Source organism: Trichoderma atroviride, chromosome 6 (genome assembly GCF_020647795.1).
Source record: "Trichoderma atroviride chromosome 6, complete sequence".
In the NCBI taxonomy this organism is placed as follows: domain Eukaryota; kingdom Fungi; phylum Ascomycota; class Sordariomycetes; order Hypocreales; family Hypocreaceae; genus Trichoderma; species Trichoderma atroviride.
Genome location: NC_089405.1, coordinates 540,839 through 560,891, shown reverse-complemented (window position 1 = coordinate 560,891; position 20,053 = coordinate 540,839). Strand labels below are relative to the sequence as shown.

At 51.3% G+C, this 20,053-nt stretch overlaps 5 protein-coding genes across 5 annotated transcripts; 4 read left to right on the top strand and 1 right to left on the bottom strand.

The window, feature by feature from the left end:
• The first annotated feature begins 188 nt into the window (after positions 1–188).
• Positions 189–1,703, top strand: TrAtP1_010809 (uncharacterized protein). Its single transcript, XM_066114859.1, has 3 exons — positions 189–367; positions 470–577; positions 678–1,703. The coding sequence occupies exons 1-3, from the start codon at positions 359–361 to the stop codon at positions 1,617–1,619; spliced, it is 1,059 nt and encodes a 352-aa protein (XP_065970956.1). The 5' UTR covers positions 189–358; the 3' UTR covers positions 1,620–1,703.
• Positions 1,704–1,886: 183 nt separating this feature from the next.
• TrAtP1_010808 (uncharacterized protein) lies at positions 1,887–3,674 on the top strand (the record flags this gene model as incomplete). Its single annotated transcript, XM_066114858.1, has 1 exon — positions 1,887–3,674. The coding sequence occupies one exon, from the start codon at positions 1,887–1,889 to the stop codon at positions 3,672–3,674; it is 1,788 nt and encodes a 595-aa protein (XP_065970955.1).
• A 3,020-nt stretch (positions 3,675–6,694) lies between these two features.
• TrAtP1_010807 (uncharacterized protein) lies at positions 6,695–8,610 on the top strand. Its single transcript, XM_014092446.2, has 2 exons — positions 6,695–7,609; positions 7,687–8,610. The coding sequence occupies exons 1-2, from the start codon at positions 7,233–7,235 to the stop codon at positions 8,372–8,374; spliced, it is 1,065 nt and encodes a 354-aa protein (XP_013947921.2). The 5' UTR covers positions 6,695–7,232; the 3' UTR covers positions 8,375–8,610.
• A 3,300-nt stretch (positions 8,611–11,910) lies between these two features.
• TrAtP1_010806 (uncharacterized protein) lies at positions 11,911–12,213 on the bottom strand (the record flags this gene model as incomplete). The annotated part of the gene is made up of 1 exon (XM_066114857.1): positions 11,911–12,213. The coding sequence occupies one exon, from the start codon at positions 12,211–12,213 to the stop codon at positions 11,911–11,913; it is 303 nt and encodes a 100-aa protein (XP_065970954.1).
• Positions 12,214–17,680: 5,467 nt separating this feature from the next.
• Positions 17,681–19,726, top strand: TrAtP1_010805 (uncharacterized protein). The gene is made up of 3 exons (XM_014092247.2): positions 17,681–18,055; positions 18,132–18,718; positions 18,775–19,726. The coding sequence occupies exons 1-3, from the start codon at positions 17,757–17,759 to the stop codon at positions 19,524–19,526; spliced, it is 1,638 nt and encodes a 545-aa protein (XP_013947722.1). The 5' UTR covers positions 17,681–17,756; the 3' UTR covers positions 19,527–19,726.
• The last annotated feature ends 327 nt before the right edge of the window (positions 19,727–20,053 follow it).

Genomic DNA, 20,053 nt, shown 5'->3' with positions numbered 1-20,053 from the left:
ATGTACGATGAATTCTGCCGGGCTCTAACTCTAAAGACGGTCCGGTATTTAGCGCACGTGCAGCCTCTCCCAGGCCCCTCCGTCTGCCGGCTGAGTACAGGGTACTTCGCCTGGCGCTGCCGACGCGCGCAGATCACAGGTCCGGGCTACCCCCCGCCGCTTTCACCGCCCAGGATTCGATTCGCTGGGCATCATCACCACAACGACCTTGTCCTGCCCTTGTCTCGTTCTGTGCTGGCATCGCCAAAAAAACCCACCACACGTCTCCCCGCAGCCTGTGATCGGACCCTCCCCGCGCCTCAGAGGCTTGTGCCCTCATAACTTCGTCCCGCCGGACAGAGATGACTCGGCCGTCGCCATGGATTTTGTGAGCAGCCCGTCACCAGGGGAGCCCCCAACGCTGAGCTGAGCCGAGTGAGCTTGAGCGGATAACGAGATCAACGTGTCTAACCCGTCTTTGCCTCTGCAGTGGTCGCGCTTGTTAAGCCCTCTCTCCTCCGGGAGCTCCCGCCAGGAACAGGCAAAGGATCCCGCCAAGCGTCTTCATCGCTTCGAGAAGGAGTATGCCGGATTGCTGGTGAGTTGGCTCGTCTGCTGCGATGCCCAGGCCAACAGCACATTCGGGTGTAATCATCCTTGCGCCGGCCATGCTAACGCGACCGTGTCCCCTCCTTTAGTCCATCTGGCGCAAATCTACCAACCTGTCCCAAGACATCGACGCCGCCGAAACGGTCGAGATCAGGCTCCAAGAGCTTACCAACATCCTCAGCGACGAAAGCCGCCGGCCGCTGCCGCACCCGTGTATCCAGTATGCCTCGATCAAGCAGATATACGTGCCCATCGGCAAGATTGCGACGTCGTCCTACAACGAATGGATCATAAAGGAGGCTGTCCTCTTCTTTGCGACGCTAATTGAGAGCGAAGAAGAGGCATTTGTCGAAAACCACACCTTCTCTGCCAGTCTTACAAACCTGCTGGTGCGCATCACTGGCGTCAACAGCGCTCGTCTCGGGCTGGATACCGAGTCACGAGTCGTGGAGCTGGCATTCAACATCACCACCAAGATACGTCTGGACCCTGAGATCTTGCCTGCTTGGTTTAAGACGCAGCAGGACGTCAACCGGCCAAGCGACAGGGCTGCCAGTGTCCGGGACAAGTTCGCCGGTCGAACTAAGAGGGCCGATTTCCCCCTCTTTTACATCCTGATGGACTACATCCACCACGAAGGCAAGGTTGGCGACTTTGCGCGTACGGGGCTTCTGTACATCATTGAGGCAGCTTCGAGCTCGGAATCGTTGGAGCAATGGATCGTCGAGAGCGACCTGTCGACGCTCATGGCCACTGGGCTGGGAGCTCTATACAGCCAGCTGAGCCGCAAGCTCGTCATAGACCACCTGCCGAATAACTTGCCGCCTATCCTCGCCCTCTCCGACTACCAACACCCAACATCAAACTACGAAATTGTTAGCTCCTGCTCTGGCGAGTTCCAATCCCACCTGGAGACCTTTTTATCACACCTCCTCTTTTGGCAAGACGTCTTGAACCATTGCAAATCTGTCGAGGTCAAATCGACACTCCTTGAACATTTCCAGGTTATTTTCTTACAACAGCTCTTGTAAGACTCCATCATGGGGTGTTTATGTGGTATTCGTGGGTATGCTAACGCCGGCCAAATTCTAGATACCCTTCATTGCTTGAGTCTTCCGATATAGACGGAGGCTCGTCCGTTGCAGTTTTGACCTATCTTCGTCGTATCATAGAATCTCTGGATCACCCTGACATGATCAACCTCATTCTTCACTACCTCTTGGCTTTACCAGAGACTGTCACTTCGAACAGCCCCCCCTTCTGGGACTGCTATAAGCGCTGCTCGACAGCGCAAATCCATGGATCTCGCTACAATGATGGCGGAGAAACCCGACACGACTGCTACGCCGCTGCTTTTTAACTTGGTCGATCTTATTCTGGCTTGTCTTCGATCGCGCAACCAGCAAACCATTTATGTCACCCTCCAGCTGGTGTCGGCCATTGTGAAAAGGCACCATCGATACGCAGTGCTCACCCTCCTTCAGACCGACATGTTTCCCAGCAACAACATCAACCGAACTGTGGGCGCCCATGAACAAGAGATTGAGTATCTCATGGCTCTGGCGGAGACTATTGGCGGCCGAGGCGACTTTGATGAGACCTACGAGAGCATTTTGAAAGATACCATGGCTCGGCTCGAAAGCCACCCATGCTCTTTGAGGCTGGTTGCGCCCAGACTGTCACAGCACAACCACAAGACACCTACAATTCCAGACAGTCTTCCGGGCGCGCCAAAAGATGTTAGGGAACACACGCTCCGCAGCGATGATCTTTTACTCAACTCTATACTCGATTTGATGGAAAACTTCTTCATGAACCCAGTAGAGACGAATTTGTCAGTCACCGATACCATAGTTGACATGGCAATATGCGGTTATATGAGCATTGAGGGCTGGCTTGCGCGAAATCCCAAGAGCTACACCTACGCTGGGGACGAGCAGCAGCCGGAGCCTGAAAAGGGGATTGAAACTAAATCACAGCAAGAAGGAGAAGGAGAGGAAGAGACGGAGACGGAGACGGAGACTGAGACTGAGAAGGGGGACGACGCCGATACTGAGCCCGGTAATAAGTCACTGGCTGATGAGCTTGGTTCGCAAGACGGTGATTCCTCGGATGGCGGCTTCTCGACGTTCACAGATGACACGGAGGCAGAGAGACTGGAGTCAATGGAAAAGTGCAGGCGCCGACCAAAATGGACTCAGCAATCTCTTCCTCGTATTCTTATTGTGTTGAAGCGCCTCTGCGACCAGGTCGAGGCTTTCAAGCAGACGGTACCTCGATTTGACGAGCTTCTTCAACAGCGACGAGAAGCTTTCCAGACGGCGAATGCAATCATGGACAACCCTCCAGCCCCGGTTCAGCCTCGCACGCCAGAGCGGCCGAGTTCCACTCTTGATGAGGTTATCCGATCCGTGTCTCCGTCTCGTCCGACTGGCCTTGAGGGTTTTGCTCAGCGGCTGCTGTCAGAACTCTCAACTCCTAGCCGCTCCGTAACGCCCAGAGGCCGCAAGAATAGCACTCGGACGTCCGGTGCTTCGACGCCTGGCTACAATGTGTCGGATCTGCTCTCTCCCAGCCCCTTCCCCAATACTTCCAAGCCTCTGCCCGACCCCACCAGGAACGCTCTTAACCGGAGCTTGTCACCGTCAAGTGCTCAGAGCGGAGCCAGCGGAGGGCGAGAAGGGCGGCAAAGCCAAGCAAGCATTCAGCCAGCCGAATTTACAGCCATGGATCAAAGCATTTTAGCCCGGCGGGTAGCCTTGCCAGGCGAGCAAGTCAAGCTGATGCCATTGGACTCGGAGAGAAAGCCGGTGCATGATGCTCCCGAGTCTTTGTTCTCCGGAGATGAACTGGCCAGTCTAGACGGAGACGATAGCAGTGCGGACCGGAGCGAAGTTGCCACCGAGCCGACTGTTACGACGGAAACGACAGACAATGCCGAACCAACAAGCCCGACGAGTGATGAAAACATGGTTTCGGTGTCGCATGTCATTACCAACGTACTGATATACCAATCGTTCCTTTTGGAGCTGGCCAGCTTGATGCAAGTTCGGGCCGGGCTGTTCAATGAGGTACGCTTTGTTTGATTGGATGCGGAGTTGGAGATGCCATCACTTGGCAGAGGATTTTATTTCCCGGAGAATGCAAGAATATGAGTTTTCGCGGGAAGTTATTCGGGGTTGGATGCGTTCTCCATTCTCCGCGGCACTGGAGCGGAATGGATGGAGGGCGTCGCTGTAGTAGGATCAAGGAACATTGCATATTGTATAAAGTTGCATAGTGCGAGAAGAAGACTGCATTTTTAGAGAATAGCATGATGAGAGCAGGCAGCCAGGAAACTGTGTGCGTGAGAAAGAGAGCATGTGCTTGTGGGTGTGTGGGTGTGGCTTGCTTTCGATCTGTTCCCCCAATTCCCGCTCAATCCCTCGTACACAGTACCCGAGTGATTTATGGATAGCGAGAGGAGGGCAATTCACCCGACGGGTTTATTGCAGACGAGTTTATGACATGACGTGTAAGTGCCTTGCGGCGCGCGTGTGTGTATGTACGTAGAGAAGAGATCAGACGCCGCGAATGGATCTGGCCTTGGAAAGAGCGTTGAAGAAATTAAGTGAAGAAAGCGTGTTGGTATGGCTTTTTTTGTATATTGCTACGGGTGCGGATTGATGTGTAACTGACGGACCACCCAAAAAAAATAGGGACAGCGAGGTCTGCTATTTAGAATACATGAAAGTATGCAAAACAGATATGGCATGGAGAATAAATGTATGCCTCCAGTACTAGAAAGGCGAGCAGAGATATAGACAGAATGATGAATATTCCGTTGAGACGCCCGAAATGCTCACGAGAAACCTCGTCAACAGCACATGGAGAGAGAACAGTGTATAAGCACGAGGGAGGTGAGAGTGCAGTGTGAGCAAGATTTCTTTTTCTCCCCCCGTAGTGCGATAAAGATCATATTAATTACCATATGACCAAGGTGAGGCTTATAATCAAGCCATAGGATGTCCTGACGAAGACATACCAACTACATGTAGATATGAGGCAAATGGATTCTACACGAATTAGGCATCGTGCGGCTCTGTGCGGCGTTTATACGTCTTCAATGTGCACGTCTCCGATTTTAACCGGCTGGGTATGTAGATTGCACGGTATCTTGCAGAATCCGTACGTTCTGGATTGTATCTGGTTTACTTGCGCTGACACTTTCTATGCTACCTGCAGAGCGTTGCATGCGTTAGTAGCTGATTATGGGAGTTGCCTCCAACAACTTGAAGATGCAGAGAAACGGCAGCGTGTGCAGTGCAACGCGCATTAGCTCTGAAATGAAATGCTTTTCGTATAGCAAATGAGCTTTTATCTAGCTTGAACAGCCTCGTCGCTGTGTTGAGTCTCTAGAGTTTTGAGCATCGAGCATGCATGAGTGTCATTCAAGTCATGGGAGACGACGACTAAGGGTTACGGATCATCACAGCGAGTGGGTTCGTCAGCTGGACTGCATGTATGCTGTCTTGATCTCCGGGAGAGAGCCATCTTTGCGTAGAGATGATGAGAACGAGCAGCGCTGTTGCAGCAGTGATGCGGCTGGTTGGATCTCATGATGAAGTACCTACCGCTTCTGAAAGATGATGCCTTACTGGTAGTATGTGAGCATGCCCATTTTTTGGTAACTGTCTAAAGGGCCTGCCTGAGAGCACTTCCTATGCGGTATATGCTACTGTACGAGCGGGCGCCTCAGCAGCTATTAGAAAGGCATAGTTTTGTGTTTTGCATTGGACGAGGCTGTCGCTGCTGGAGTTTTCACACCCTTCATCAGGTCACTTGAATTTGGAAATTGAGATGGATATACCGGCTTGTGCTTGCAAAAGAAAAGAAGAAAAAAAAAGTTGGTCGCGGCGAGAGCGAGACACGGGCTGAGACGAGGACGCTGGCACGGCAGGCAGATGGTGTTGAGACGAGACAAGATGAGACGCAGCTGCTCGAGAGTGAGACATGATGCAAGGCAGAGAGACGAGCAGACGTCAAAGATGCCCGTCTGGTGATACAATAGTGAGAGCATTACATAAACACGGCTTTTGCCACCAATGGCAAAGGAAGAAAAGGGTAAAGTAAGGGAGCCTTTACGTTAACCTATCGCCACGATTTTGGGTACAACTATGTAAGGGAGTTTTTGTTTAGGTTGGCTGCATGGCCCGGATCACCAGTTCCGGGCGTTTGATGTCTGGCATAACAGGATTTCATTTTCCAGGGACTGGGCTAGCTTGCAAGTCAAGGCCAGGTGGCTTGATCCCCTGGTGGCGTTAATGGCGCACGTTATTCATGCATTGCGCCAGCGAAGAAAACATGGTGGTGGTCAAACTGCGCCGAGCGTCTGCCGTGTCAGGCTCGCGGCTCAGCTCAGCCAACTCCAAAGCAGCAGAGCATATTGAATGATGGCTATTCCCCTGTTTTCAAGATTTGGCGATTTGCTGCACTCCAGAAAATCAGGCTCCAGTTCCCCCCTCTCTTGTATCCGTACCTGAGAAATAAAAAACCAAGACGCCATATCCGTCCGGGGGGTTAATTAGTGCATGTATCCATCTTTAGCCGGTTAAAAAAAAAATGGCCCGGCCTTTGCCAGCAAAGGGCTAGCCCACAATAGAACATCAGTAGTTCTAACAATTAAAATCGCTGCGAGCTGCTCTTTTGGACTGGAGCTATTGGGCACGTCAGCTTATGGGTTGCCTCGATAGCCAATCACCGCGGCCGGCTGTGCCTCGTTGGTCGGATCCTCTGCGTTCTAGACGTGGCTGAAGGAGGCCCGTCTAACTCAAAAGACCCAGTTTGGCATATTAAACCGGCAGAGCGTCTCCACGTCCGGCGCTTCTACACGAGAAGGGGAAGTACAGGGCGGCGGAAGAGGAGAGGAAAAGGGTCTGGACGCAGCATGGCAACGTTCCCAAAGCGGCTCTAGGCTTCAATTTAGAGTTATGTTTTAGCCAGTTTTCCAAAAAGGCCGCTGCTACCTGGAGAGGGCGGGGGATGTGGTATGTATGTATGTATAAGCAAGCTAGGTTTACCACTCAGTCTCGAGCGTTTTTTTTTTTTTTCAATTTGCCTCTTTCGTGCTTTCCTTTCACATTGCCAAAATGCAATGGTTGAATCAAGTGGCCCAGCAGGCTAAGCAGGAGAGCCCGTCTTGGCGTCTTTCACGACAGGCCAGGCTCTTCTAGCCTCGAGTCGATGCCGGGGAAAATGCTTTTATAATACGAGCAGGATCCGTTTGCCTTTTTTTTTTTTTTTTTGGCGCTGCGCTAACACGATTTGCTTCCAAGACAGCTTAATCTCATTTATATGTTGGTTGCCCTACAGTACCTTGGGACAGGGAAGAGTAACGTGTTTGCCTTAGCTCCGTTGTTTCGCGGGACTATCTGGCATCCCCCTGGTCCCCTTGTGAGCGCCTTTGTCTTGTGATTCTTTATTCTTTTTTTTTTCTTCTGTGCTGTTTACTCGTTTATTTCCACTCTTTTGACAGTGTTCACTCTTTCAGCTTGTTTTTAGTGGAGAGTTGCGTTGCGTTGTGCATCTAGAGCGGCGGCAACAGGTAGAAACAAGCATACAACCACGGCAAGCAAGAGAAGAGGGCATCTCGTCTTACAAGCAAGATGCATCTCAGCGAAAAGACCGACTCGTTCTCGCCGCTGCGCCAGATGCTGCACCACGTCTCGTCGCAGCGCCGGTACCGCAGCTATGCCGCCGCCGGCATCGCGCTGATGCTGCTGTCCATGGTCTGGCTGAGCGGCAACCTGACCGGCAGCAACTCCAGCCAGCGATGGCTCGACGAGGCGGCCAGCAAGCGAGTGCCGCTGTGGCCGACCAAGATCACCGGCACAAACCACACGCACCTGGTGTCGCCCAATATCTGGCAGATTGTGCTCCCCAAGACGCAGCCGTATCCGGGCGACGCCGACCACGTCCATGTAGACCCCAGGCAGTTGGAGCACGCCGCCTCTTGGATTGCGACGAATCCGGGCTACCAGTAGTAAGCAGCACCGCAACTCTGCATTCTGTGGAATAGAGGAACAAGACAACGGCAGTTGCTAACCCGTCGCCCAACAGCTCGCTGGTCGGCCACAACGACGGCAACGAGTTCATCAAGCGCCACTTCAGCCACAACCCCAAGATTGCCGACATCTACCACAACCTGACCAACGTGGGCATGAAGTCCGACATGCTGCGCTACCTGCTGCTCGATGCCTTTGGCGGCGTCTACACCGACACCGACACCGTCGCCATCCGGCCCATTGACGCCTGGATCCCCGAAGAGTTCCGCGGCAAGGCCCGCCTGGTCGTGGGCATCGAGTTTGATCGCCGCGACGGCGGGCCCTGGGCCGACATCCCGCACTGGCTGCAGTTCTGCCAGTGGACCATTGCCGCGGCCCCGGGGCACCCCGTCTTTAGCAAGATGATTGACCGCATCATCTCCTCGGTGGAGGACCTGTCCATTATTTATGGCGCGCCGGTCAACAAGCTAAAGCCGGGGAGCTTCGAGGTCATGAACTCGACGGGGCCCGCGGCCTGGACGGATGTCGTCTTTGAGCAGCTGCAGCAGTACAACCCCATCTTGAACGACACGCAGGATCTCTCCTTCATGGAGGAGCCGACGCTGATTGGCGATATCCTGATTCTGCCAATTGACGGGTTTGGCATGGGACAGGTCCATTCGGCCAGTACGAATGACGGGTCCATCCCAGAGGGGGCTATGATGAAGCATCTCTTTACGGGATCGTGGAGAGACGAGGAGTGATTTTGACGAGATTTTTTTTATTTTTTCTCTTCTGAGTATATATGAGAGCGTTTTTTTCTTTTTCTTTTGGCTATTATGAGGGAGGATTGGGTAAGATACACATATACCTGTACGACGCGGTTGTTATTTATGATTTGCTTATGGGGTTTTTACTGGAACATATGGTCTTTGAACGATTTGGGTATTTTCTTCACATGTACATACTAAAAAACTCAACGAAGCTCTTTTTTATCTTCTCTTGACTTGTGCTATTCTCAGTTTACTTGATCAACTAGACTCAGAATTCCACCATTGTACAGTTAGCTATATACGAACCTTGTCACTGCATGTAGGTATTGGCCTTGTAGCTCAACGATTGTGTGACAAAACTGGCAAAGATCAGCGAGATTCCTTGTCTATCTGGGAATGGGAAATGCTACCTTGCAAGATGCCTGCGCATATTTCCGCATGGCTAAATGATCGGACTATGGCTAAAAATAAGCTTTTGTAGGGGGTTGATCGGAATCTGGGGTCATATGGGCTTGCGCATCTTTTATCTCATCTTTGCGCCGTGATAAGCCAGGCATATTGCTAGTCGCAAATATGGAATCGTTTTAAAATAACATGGCATTCATGGCCTAGCTAGTGTTTTCGTCTTATTGTTTTTGTTCGTTGTTTTGAGAGTCATTTAGATTGGGCGGGCATGATGTTTTGACCTTGTACTCACTGAACAGACATCATGATATACTACCGCGAGACTCTAGGTGCATCTGTCTTGAATAGAGGAAACATCGTTTCATAAACTTAGAAAGTAAACTAGACCATGTACTACGACGCATCTTGTGAAAGTACAGAAAGAATACTGCAAGTTATATCTAGGGTATGTCCTATTTCAATAAATCACAGTTTATAACTCCTGTGAATCAGAAAACAAGGCTATCGGAGTTCCAACTCCACGGCTTAGGAACAAGCCAAAAAAGAAGAAAGAATTATACGTAAAGAGCAGCTAGAGAAATAGGGTATCTGTATTTTGTCTCACGAGAAGGTCTTGTGTCAAGAGTCTCGTTTATTAGAGCATAGTCATGTCCCCTGCTGACGCATAACCGCAAACTTGCGATATATAGCATGTGTGTATATGAAGTGAACTATCCCCTTCTATGCCGTACCAACTGAGAGAAAACTCCAAATGAACTAAACCATCCTTGTATCTCTTTGTAAGATGCCTCTTTAGACTATTTTGGCATTACAATCGCAGTTTGGGCTGCTTACAGGATACCCTCGGTCAACTACCGATTGCCAGACTGAAATTGAGTCTTGGGCTTACCCACGCACCGGATATCTGCAATGAGAAAAAGGTCCCATTCTTCAGCAAGTAGAAAATTGACAGCACCAGATACCTTCCAAATGACAACCAGGTACAATTGCTCCGCCAAGAGGCTATTCCCAGACGGACAGTTTGGTATGTCACCGGCCTCTCAGCCCAAACCCAAGATGGTCTACAATAAAAAAAAAAACTCCATATGGCGAAACGTGCCCAATGTGCTTGGACGCTACGACCCACTCTCTGTAAAAGATCGGGCCGTATTACCGCTCCAATGGCATTGCAGAATTCTGTACAAGGGCATGCTGAGGAGCGACACAATGTGCATTTCATGCTTGTGCAAAAGAAGAGGGACGTTTGACGCCATACGCGTAACCTAGATTTTATGGATACGAAGGGAAAAAAGCTTGGTAAGATGTAATCAGAAGCTAGATGGAATGAGATGACGATTAAAGTTAGTTCTTGAGAGACAAGTGACATGGATTTAACGCGTGGGACGGTATAGGTTAAGATCGTTTGCCTGATGGTATTTGAGCTTTTACTCACTTTAAGCCTAGTAAACACAATAGAAGTACATATCGGCTGCTTGAAAATACTGTTTCATCAAATATACACTTTTTGTCTTGAAATTCTTCATCACGCGTGCCACTTCTTGGATTATTGACCATAGAAATTGTCACAAGACATGCTGGCTGTTAGCAATCTCTATACAATAGACAAGCGAGTATTGAATGTAAAGATCATCAGTAATGTATGAAAATTTTCAACCTGTCTCTATAAACAGTGTAATATCGGTAATCTCCTTTCCATGGTGAATATCAAGAGCAAGATTCATCACATTAACATTGGAATTCATCATTGAACAAACTTCAAGTAACGCGTCTCCGTTGGACTTGGCCACACTTCCATGGTTCAGAATCTCCAACTTCTGCGTCGTGACTGGGCAGTCAGATCACAGCCTGCATGACTATGAAGTAGCGGACACGAGAAGATTAAAGTTCTGTTCACTCATGTAGTGTACATTCAAATATGTGCATTGGTCGACTTCCTCTGGGGTATCTTATATCGTAGATACTGACAGGCTGCAATTGCCTACTTATAAGCAGCAATCCGGCAGCAATGCCATATATAGCTTCTAATGTAGCTATACCAGCTTCTAATGTAGCTATACCAGCTTCTCGCCAAACTCACACCCAACTCTCCTTTCCATTCTCCCCAAGCATAGCTCCGATATCACAATTCATACTCAACGTAACTCGGGAAATATCAGCATCTTCCCAAAGACCAGTCAATAAACCAATATTCTCGGCCATACAAACACCTTGCCCATATTTACAACCTAGGACCTATTGCAGGAGCCCATTTCGGCGATACTGACCCAAATATGATCTCGTGACCTTTTCTCTCATCTCCTCATGCCCAACAGAGGGTGAGCGTATCACTCCCCATCACGGCCAGTTACGTGTATACGGTACGGAGTGTCGTGGTAGCATCCCTGCTGGAGTAGGTATTTTTTGGTAAATTTTTACGATGAAAGCATCCTGTCTCTCGGATTTGGCTTCCGAAATTTGACTTGTGGCAATCTGCGTCCAATGAGCACCAATGTCTGTTATCGGCTTATTTACGGAGTCAAAGCTACGTGATACCGTGGCATTCATTCTCCTTTCATCATCTTCAGCTCTCACCGCCTGAGCACGCATGAATTTCGATATCAACCGAAGCGTAACTCTGACCATCTGCCGTGATTTGCATCTCTTCGTCAACTTGCGGCCCAAAGGAAGGACAAGAAACGCCAAATAAACCGAATATTCGGTTCCAAAATAATCCATCTCCACCGCAGAATAGCTTCTTTATCAATCTTTCTTCCACGAATAATACCCCATTTGAATTTCTCTTGTGCCCAAAGACCGTAGCTAGGGCTATATGATATGTAACTGGTAGACTCTCTCGGCCCGACCCCATACGCCCGCAATTTCTGAGCAGTGCTACCGAGAAGAGCCCGAAGGCAGCAGAGAAAACACTCTTTTCATCTTTACGCTGACACGTCAGGGGAAATATTGGGTAATTATTATTCAAAGAAATGTCAAGATGGATCCATTCAACAAGCGGATACCAAAGGTTGAAGTTGAAGCGCAAATGTGGAGTATTATCCACGTCTTAGCAGCACAAGGCTGATGCCATATCAAGCCCACGGCTTGTATATTGGAATAATCGCCGGTCAAGGCATGTGGATGTTTCATTGAAACCTGGCGTTTACAAGGCCTTTTGTAATCAATCTAATGTATGCTGCTCGGCGAATTGTTCGCTGTAGAGAAACCTGGAAGATTTTACCCTTTTTCTTTCCGGCGAGGCTGACGAGGTGAGCATTGTAAAACGGCTGAGAATCAGAGCAATCCATCGTCTCTAGTGTACTATAATGCTTTGGGTCCAAATTCACATGGCACATTTTCAGTATAGTACTTATGTAGTAGCCGCTGAGAAGGCCAAGAGATGCCACAGATCTGTTCAAATCGAGCTTGCCAAGCTCCAAACAATGCATGGCTGTTAGGTAAGACCGGGCGGGGTTTATACGAACCAGTCTCAAAAGGCAAGTCAAGGGCAATGAGCTGGGGAATGCAAAGTCTCGGATAAGACAAAGCCATTGCAGACATTGTTGTACCACGTGCTGTGGCGATGCTTTCTCCTCATTTGACTTGCGCAAGTATTACGAAAATACGCGTACGTGGACCTATCATCAGTTTACATGTAAGTTGAGTTGGATGTAGATCAACAGCTGCACTTCATACCGCAAGAACAGTGTTGGAGTGTCAAGTTTAGGGAATCCACCACGACCACATGGCAGCCAAGAGTGGATTCTCTCTGGAGCCTTGATCCCTCTGCCCTTTGCCATCTCTTGGTCGGGGCAGGGCAGGGCCGATTGTAGTGTAAATCCTTCGCCGGCCAGCCGCCTTGGCCCGTGGAGACTGTGGCGTTTTCCACCGAGAAAAGCCCTTCTTTACGTACAGACGTGATCAAAGCACCGAAAGGGCGAGGCCGGTCAGCGTTTCAGGCCCCCAATCCGACCATGCAAGCGCCGTGCCGAAGATCAGACGCCTTTCGCATCACCTTACCGTCACTCTGGCGGTATGAATGGCCCGGCCCAGATAGCGCAGCGCGAGCTACGGGCATCGCTTGCGCTTCTCGATCCGGTCAGTTAAAGCCGGCCCTGCTCGCAGCCATACCGCCATGCCGTAGCTTGCCGCTTGCAAGCATGTCCCAAACGGGAGATGAATCGGAGCTGGTGGCTTGGTGTGGCGTTGATTTTTCCTCCGAGCTAGTTCCGCGCGAAGCCCACGGCTGTGAGCGACAGACAGCCTTGCTCTTGGAGACAGTGAACAGCACGTGAAACTGAGGCTGTAACCGACGATCCCAGAGGATCTGTCCATTCTCGAGATCTTTGACGTGACAACGGGCGGGGAAGCGAGATAACCATGCTGCAAGATCCGTTGCTGTAAAGGCAAAATAAAGGCAGATACTGTGTACACCCGTAAATTGAGATTGATCACAATGAATCTGTTGGTCCTGCTTCTTAGCGTACCTAGGCATCCATGGGGGTTGGATGGTACGATATGCCCACGGCAAAGGAAAGCCTCGCCTCTTGATGGGCAGAGACGGCGTGAAAGCAGGGAAAAAGAAGGGTCACAAGATGGCCCATTCATTCGCTGTTTCCCATCACGAGCTGGTATGGCCACGCGGTTTTAAGACTCGGATGCAAGCTTAAAGGCGCGATACAACGTTGTACAAACATTTTGCAGAATTGAGCCATATTGAAGCCCACCAGCTTCACGAGGAAGAGTGGGCGAGGCACAAAGACTGTACTGTACTCTGTCACAGCTAATTATTAACTTTGGCAGCATCCAAGACGTCTCTTAGTTTTCCGTTTCGCGGTGATTAGTGACCGCTTGCTTTCCCCTCTCATTTGATGAAGCCATGTCAGCCACTTACGGAAGGGCAGACGGAAGAAGCATCGGAAAACCACAAATGCAAAGCAAGGGAAGCATAAAAGCGGCGGGGAAGCGCCATGGACTGGGTCACCCGCCTCCAATACAAATCCCCCGAGGCTACTTGCAAGATGCGGTTAGCTGCCCTCTCGTGTCCGCGCGAAGTTTGGAGCTAAAAAAGGCGGCTGGCGTTTGATGATCTTTCCAGCAAGCATACAGTAACTAGGCTTGAATCTCGGGAGGTCCTGGACCGTAAGCCGACGGCCATTTCGCGCGCCACATGCAGCAAGTTGGGCATACCGTGCATGAATCAAGCTGCCGCGGGAGGCCAGTGCCAGCCAGCCCCTGGCCTTGCTTTGCAGCAGCCCAGGATTAGAGCCTGCGGAGTTATAACTCTATACAGAAGCAATATAGCTGCTGCCGATCCTATTGGCTACTCGGAAACATGCTGTTTCCCGGGGTCTGTTTAGGCGAGGCGAGGCACGAAGGAATCGTTGTCGTCTGGCCGGTGACTGACATTTATGACCAGAAGCCGTTGGACGAGCTGGTGTTGGTGACGACATGGTCACGTTTGAGCGATGAGAGGCCGTTTCAGAAGCAGCTGTTTGCCTGCATGTTGTCCAGTGACGAATTGGCGATGGAGAAGAGGGATATGGGGCATCGCATCTCTTGGCTGCCAGGCACATTCCTCATGGGAGTAACCGTTCTAGAGAAATCTGGAGAGCTGGGGCCGCGAGCGGTACGGTGCTGGGCAGACTGTATACCATGCCATGTGCGGCGTGTCCATGCATCAGGTCGACGGCTCTTCTTACATGCTGTAGTGAGCAATCTTGGGTTGCATCGGACCATCGCAGTGGAGAGGGAGAGCTGAGTTGGAGGCCAGCGAGCAGGGGATGCATCTGCTGCCTGTTTTTCTCATGTCGGGCAGGGCTCGTACTTTAGGCCATGGCCGTATGAAGTACCTGTAGTCCAACCCATGAGTGCTCATATACCTGTGCTGTGGATTTCAGGCTAACAAGAGTGATCAAACCAGCAGCTTGGAAGCAGCACGGGCGGGGTGCAGTGCGTGAAGCTGGTCGAATCACCCCAACGTGGAGCTGCTTTCCTGGTGGTGTGACAGCAAAGGCCGACGCTGTTGAAGGAAGTGAGAGAGAGCCATGGCAGGATGCGGAGTGGGACTGTGGTGATGCCGGGGTGATTGGTCGACGAGGAGAGAGATCGAGGAGAGATACTCGTACGAGTGGATGTTGTGGATGTTGGGTGGCCGTTGGGTGCAGCAGTCATGTGCAAGGCCGTGCGGGTAGATGCGAGCCCGGCACTGTGGTCGATGGCCCGTATTTTCGTATTTCCAAAGAGCCGATCACTGCCGCTCTGAGACGGGCAGCAGCAACGAAGTTCGCCGGGCCTGAGCCTGGAGGTGGCACAGAATAGTTTGTCTTCAACTCCGAAATCTGACCCTTTTTTTTGTGGGAGGACTAGAGGATTATCATTTGGGGTTTTGGTGATGCCTCAGCCGGCAGTCTCGTTTTCATGCTCTCTCTACTACCTACACTATACACTACTAAATTTTCTTGCAGCTGTCAGACTCGGGCACTTTTTTTTTTTAACGAAAACATCTGCCGCGGCTGCATTGCCGTGCCAAAGCCGGCGGAGAGATAACTTTTGATTAAAGCCTGCGACGTCATTTTGGGCGGCGCGCCAAAGCCCGGGGGAGTGGAGGCGGAGAGGCTACAGCGCGCCTCCAGGCCTAGTGCAGTGGCGCCGACGCCTAAAAGCCCCTGGAGAGATTGAGCACCAAGCAATTTACGCACTGATGGCGGGTGTCGGGAGCTAACTCGCAGTGGGCAAGGCTGGTTGGAAGGGGGGGCGTGGGTTTCTTGGATTCGCTTGAATGTTCATTTTTGAGCTTTTGTAGAGGAGTGTAAAAGACGTCAATGCGTTTAGACCACAAACAAGCAGGACAAGTCAGATAATATGATACTGTAGATACTGTACAGTAGAGCGCAAGCATATGGAAAGTAGCGGCATTAGCGAGAGGGACGGGGAACAAGGATTGATGCCAAAAAAAGCAGAGAGAAAGATCACGGATAGCAATAACACGACATCCAACTGTAGATACAAGCTCACGAGCACCACACCACCACGTCCTCCATCGCTCATCGTGCACGGCGACGCTGACTCTCGATACTCACCAGCTGCAGCACCGGCAATTTGCTGCCGACAATCGCTGCGGCCAAGACGCCGCAAACCCAAAGAATGGCTTCCCCTCTTCGCCCTCAGCAGCTTCTAGTGGCCATCTAGACGTGTTGCCTCTCTTCACTTTTTGCTTGATCAGTCTACGTTGCACACCCCCCCTTCTCTTCTTCCGCGGACGGCCAAACTCTCGGCGACATGCAACCTCCAGTCTCCATCCTTTTGGCGCTCCAACAGACGAAAGGAGCAAGAAGACGCTTGCTGTGGCGATCCTCGCGCATGGGAGGGGTCCTAGCCTCGTGCCTTGGGGCAGGCATGAGCCGGGGTGGCAGAAACCAATATTTTGTTTCGATATTTGCAAGTATGTACTTCTCATTGGTATACACCGCGTATCTTTCCCGCCAGATGATACATCGATATACGTGTTAGGGGAAGAGAAAAAACAGTGTGATGGTGATACGCGCGAGTCTTGCAAGGCCTCCCAGTCGTATGCACGGCACGGTCGTGTCACCACGCGAGCGGCGGGTGGTGCTACCGAGCTGCTGGGGATGGGCTTTTTTGTCTTCTTTGTGTCTTGCTCTGCGGACGAGTATGACAAGACTGGGATATGCGAGTGGCATTATTGGCCTTGGAAGAGCTGACGATTTCTTGGTCTGCTTCTTTGCTCGGGGAACTCAAGGTTGGCGTTGTACGTAACCCAATCAGCCGTTGCAGGTCGAGAGGGACAAGGAATTGCACTGCATACAGGACCCCTGACTTTTTGTTTGTGCAACTACCTGCTTGTACTTGCACACTATTGGCGATTCAAGCAATGGATGAAGCACATGTACCTTTGCTTCAGTGCGTCGTTGGCTTCTCTTTTTCCTCCTCTCTTTTTCCTTGCTGGCGTTGGCTTTACTCTCATCACGCTTCTCCATGCTCCCCCAGATTCACCCACAAAACGCAAATCCCAGCTTCCAAACGCGTACAGTATGTTTCCCCAGGGGATCGGACCTGGGGACGAGGAGAAAGAGTTGGAGGAGGGGTGTGGGGAAATACAACTTTGCTGGAGCCCTTTATTGGGGCATCAAGTTGTTCGTGCCGGGGTCGTTTTTTCCTGGCTGCTTTTGGTGGCTTGCTTTTATGGGGGTCAGGGGGGGGAGCGAGCGCCGTTTCGAGGTAACGGGTACACTGCGAGTGCCGGATGACATGCCTCAGCGCTGGTGTACTCGGTACTTGCGCAAAGCACTCAACTCCTTGCTTCCATCATCGCCTCCCGCATGCGACTTATACGCTTCTGCTGCTGCTGTTATGAGCAGCGTCATTTGATGCCTACCGCTTAGATGTGTACAGTACTGTATGCTGCTGGGGTTGCATTGGTTCCAGCCCCCCGGAAGCGGCAGTACCCAATACAAGCCGGGTACAGGCTCCCAGCGGCCATTCGTCCCTGGAAAGAGTCTGCGATGAGACATGCCAATGTCCTCGATACACGCACCCACGCCCATCACGCCGCAAAATCCTGGAGAGGCACCCACCTCCTCTCCCCATCAATCAATCAGTCCACACCCCTCGTTCGTTGACCGATGGATTGGCCAACCCAATTCCAGCAAGCTTTCCCCTACCAAGAGCCGCCAGCCGAGGACTCGAGGGATCGTCCATCGTATACAAACGCCTCGTTTGTTTTTTTCTGGTGGGAAGCCGCGGACATGTGCCCGCAGCAATATCCAGCTGGCAGCTGCTCGCACAATTCCGGCGTAACGATGGGCTCACTCCAAAGTGACTTCATCTGGATATATATAGGTAGGTCCTTCCCCCTACCGCCCTCTCTCCTCTTCCTTTTGGCTCTTCTTTTTTCCCCTTCTTCCTTGTCACCGCGTTTCATGGTCAAGACCCCTACTTACAAGTAAACACCAGGGTGATTGCGTGAGCCATGGCTATCGGCAACATCTACGTGATTGCCGGCGTGTCCGTCGTCGGCGGCGCGCTCTTCGGCTTTGATATCTCGTCTGTCTCGGCCCAGCTGGCTGAGCAGTCGTATCTATGCTACTTCAACCAAGATGAGAACCCGCCAACTGATGCCAACGGCACCTGTGGTGGTCCCCGTTCGCTGGTCCAGGGAGGTATCACCGCCTCCATGGCTGCTGGTTCCTGGCTGGGAGCTTTGATCTCTGGTCCTCTGTCCGATCGATTGGGACGAAAGTACTCCATCATGGTTGGCTGTATCATCTGGTGAGTAAAGGGCTACAGAACAGCCAATGCTTTAGGCTTAGCTCTCGTTATTGTATGCTAACGATTTATTCTTCAGGGTCATTGGTTCTACTCTCTCTTGCGCCTCCCAAAACATTGGTATGCTCATTGTCGCCCGTATCATCAACGGTCTCTCCGTCGGTATCGAGTCTGCTCAGGTCCCCGTCTACATTGCCGAAATCTCTCCCCCCTCCAAGCGTGGTCGCTTCATCGGTATGCAGCAGTGGGCCATTACCTGGGGTATCCTCATCATGTACTACATCTCCTACGGCTGCTCCTTCATTGGCGAGCAGAACCCCGTCGGCTACAACACTGCCTCCTGGCGTATCCCATGGGGTCTCCAGATGGTTCCCGCCTTCTTCCTCTTCTTCATGATGATGCTTCTTCCCGAGTCCCCTCGTTGGCTCGCCCGCAAGGACCGCTGGGAGGACTGCCGTGCCGTGCTCACGCTTGTCCACGGCAAGGGAGATCCTAACCACCCCTTTGTTGCCTACGAGCTGCAGGACATCAAGGACATGTGCGAGTTTGAGCGCCAGCATTCCCATGTCACCTACTTGGATCTGTTCAAGCCCAACATGATCCACCGTACCTTTATTGGTCTCTTCACTCAGATTTGGTCCCAGCTCACCGGCATGAACGTCATGAGTAAGTGCTATTCTCTCCTTTACAGCGTCGAATCAGGCTAACTTCTCTCTCCTCAGTGTACTACATTGCCAACATCTTCTCCATGGCCGGTTACACTGGTAACGCTGGCCTGCTCGCCTCATCCATTCAGTACATCATCAACGTCCTCATGACCGTTCCAGCTCTGCTCTGGGTCGACCGATGGGGTCGCCGCCCTACGCTGCTCATCGGTTCCGTCTTCATGGCCCTCTGGATGTTCGCCAACGCCGGTATTCTCGCCACTCACGGTGTAGTCGTCCCCGGTGGTATTGACCACGTCGCCGCCCAGTCCATGAGGGTAACTGGTGCCCCTGCAAAGGGTCTCATTGCCTGCACGTATCTTTTCGTGGCTTCTTTTGCTCCTACCTGGGGTCCCGTCTCCTGGACCTACCCCCCAGAGCTGTTCCCTCTCCGTCTTCGAGGCAAGGGTGTCGCCATGGCCACCTCTGGAAACTGGGCCTTCAACACCGCTCTGGGTCTTTTCACCCCAGTGGCTTTTGCCAACATCAAGTGGAAGACTTACCTCATCTTCGGCATCTTCAACACCGTCGCCTTCTTCCACGTCCTTTTCCTCTTCCCCGAGACTGCTGGAAAGACGCTGGAAGAGACCGAGGCCATGTTTGAGGATCCCAATGGCATCAAGTACCTGGGAACTCCTGCCTGGAAGACCAAGGTCGCCACCAGCCAGGTTGCCCGTGCCGAGCACGGCGATCTGGAGGCCAAGCTTGGTCACGACGAGAAGCCTCCGATCCACACTCACGAGGAGGAGAAGACCCCCCCTCCCGAGTAAAGAAAGGGTTTATCATCTGAGACATCTTGAGTGATAATGATAATGTGGTTGAGATATGATGGAAAGAGTGGCCGGTTGGCCTCTTTGTTGATACCCTTGGATGAAGCTTAGGTTACGTAGCTTCGTGCTGCGGAATCAAAGCTTGTGATGCAAATGTTTAATAGTCGTACTATACCAATACAATCACATGTTGCATTCAATTTCTGAGTCTCATTGCCAGTTTTAATTATACCTTGGTTTTGCATAAAAAGCTCATGTAGCGGACCCAAAATTGCTGGAAATACACTTGGAAGCTTTAGCAGCTTTCCATGGTTCTTTTTAATGAGTTTTAGATTCCCTCCCAGTCTAGTACATGTAGCGTCAGACGGCAAGCTGACTGACTTTCTTACAAGATGGCGAAAGCATGTATGTGTGCCAACCAACATTGACTTTTTCTTTGCATTTCAAGCACAGTTTAGTTGCCAACCCCGCTTTGATCTCCTACGTACGTTTTGTTGCTCAATAACACCTGACCTGAGCTTTGGACA

Bases quoted from the DNA above. Each gene is read 5' to 3' on its own strand.
- TrAtP1_010809 (XM_066114859.1), top strand. The intron at 578-677 runs GTGAGTTGGCTC...CCCCTCCTTTAG, and splicing joins AGGAGTATGCCGGATTGCTG to TCCATCTGGCGCAAATCTAC.
- TrAtP1_010807 (XM_014092446.2), top strand. From the start codon at position 7,233: ATGCATCTCAGCGAAAAGACCGACTCGTTCTCGCCGCTGCGCCAGATG. The intron at 7,610-7,686 runs GTAAGCAGCACC...GTCGCCCAACAG, and splicing joins ACGAATCCGGGCTACCAGTA to CTCGCTGGTCGGCCACAACG.
- TrAtP1_010805 (XM_014092247.2), top strand. From the start codon at position 17,757: ATGGCTATCGGCAACATCTACGTGATTGCCGGCGTGTCCGTCGTCGGC. The intron at 18,056-18,131 runs GTGAGTAAAGGG...TTTATTCTTCAG, and splicing joins ATGGTTGGCTGTATCATCTG to GGTCATTGGTTCTACTCTCT. The intron at 18,719-18,774 runs GTAAGTGCTATT...CTCTCTCCTCAG, and splicing joins CACCGGCATGAACGTCATGA to TGTACTACATTGCCAACATC.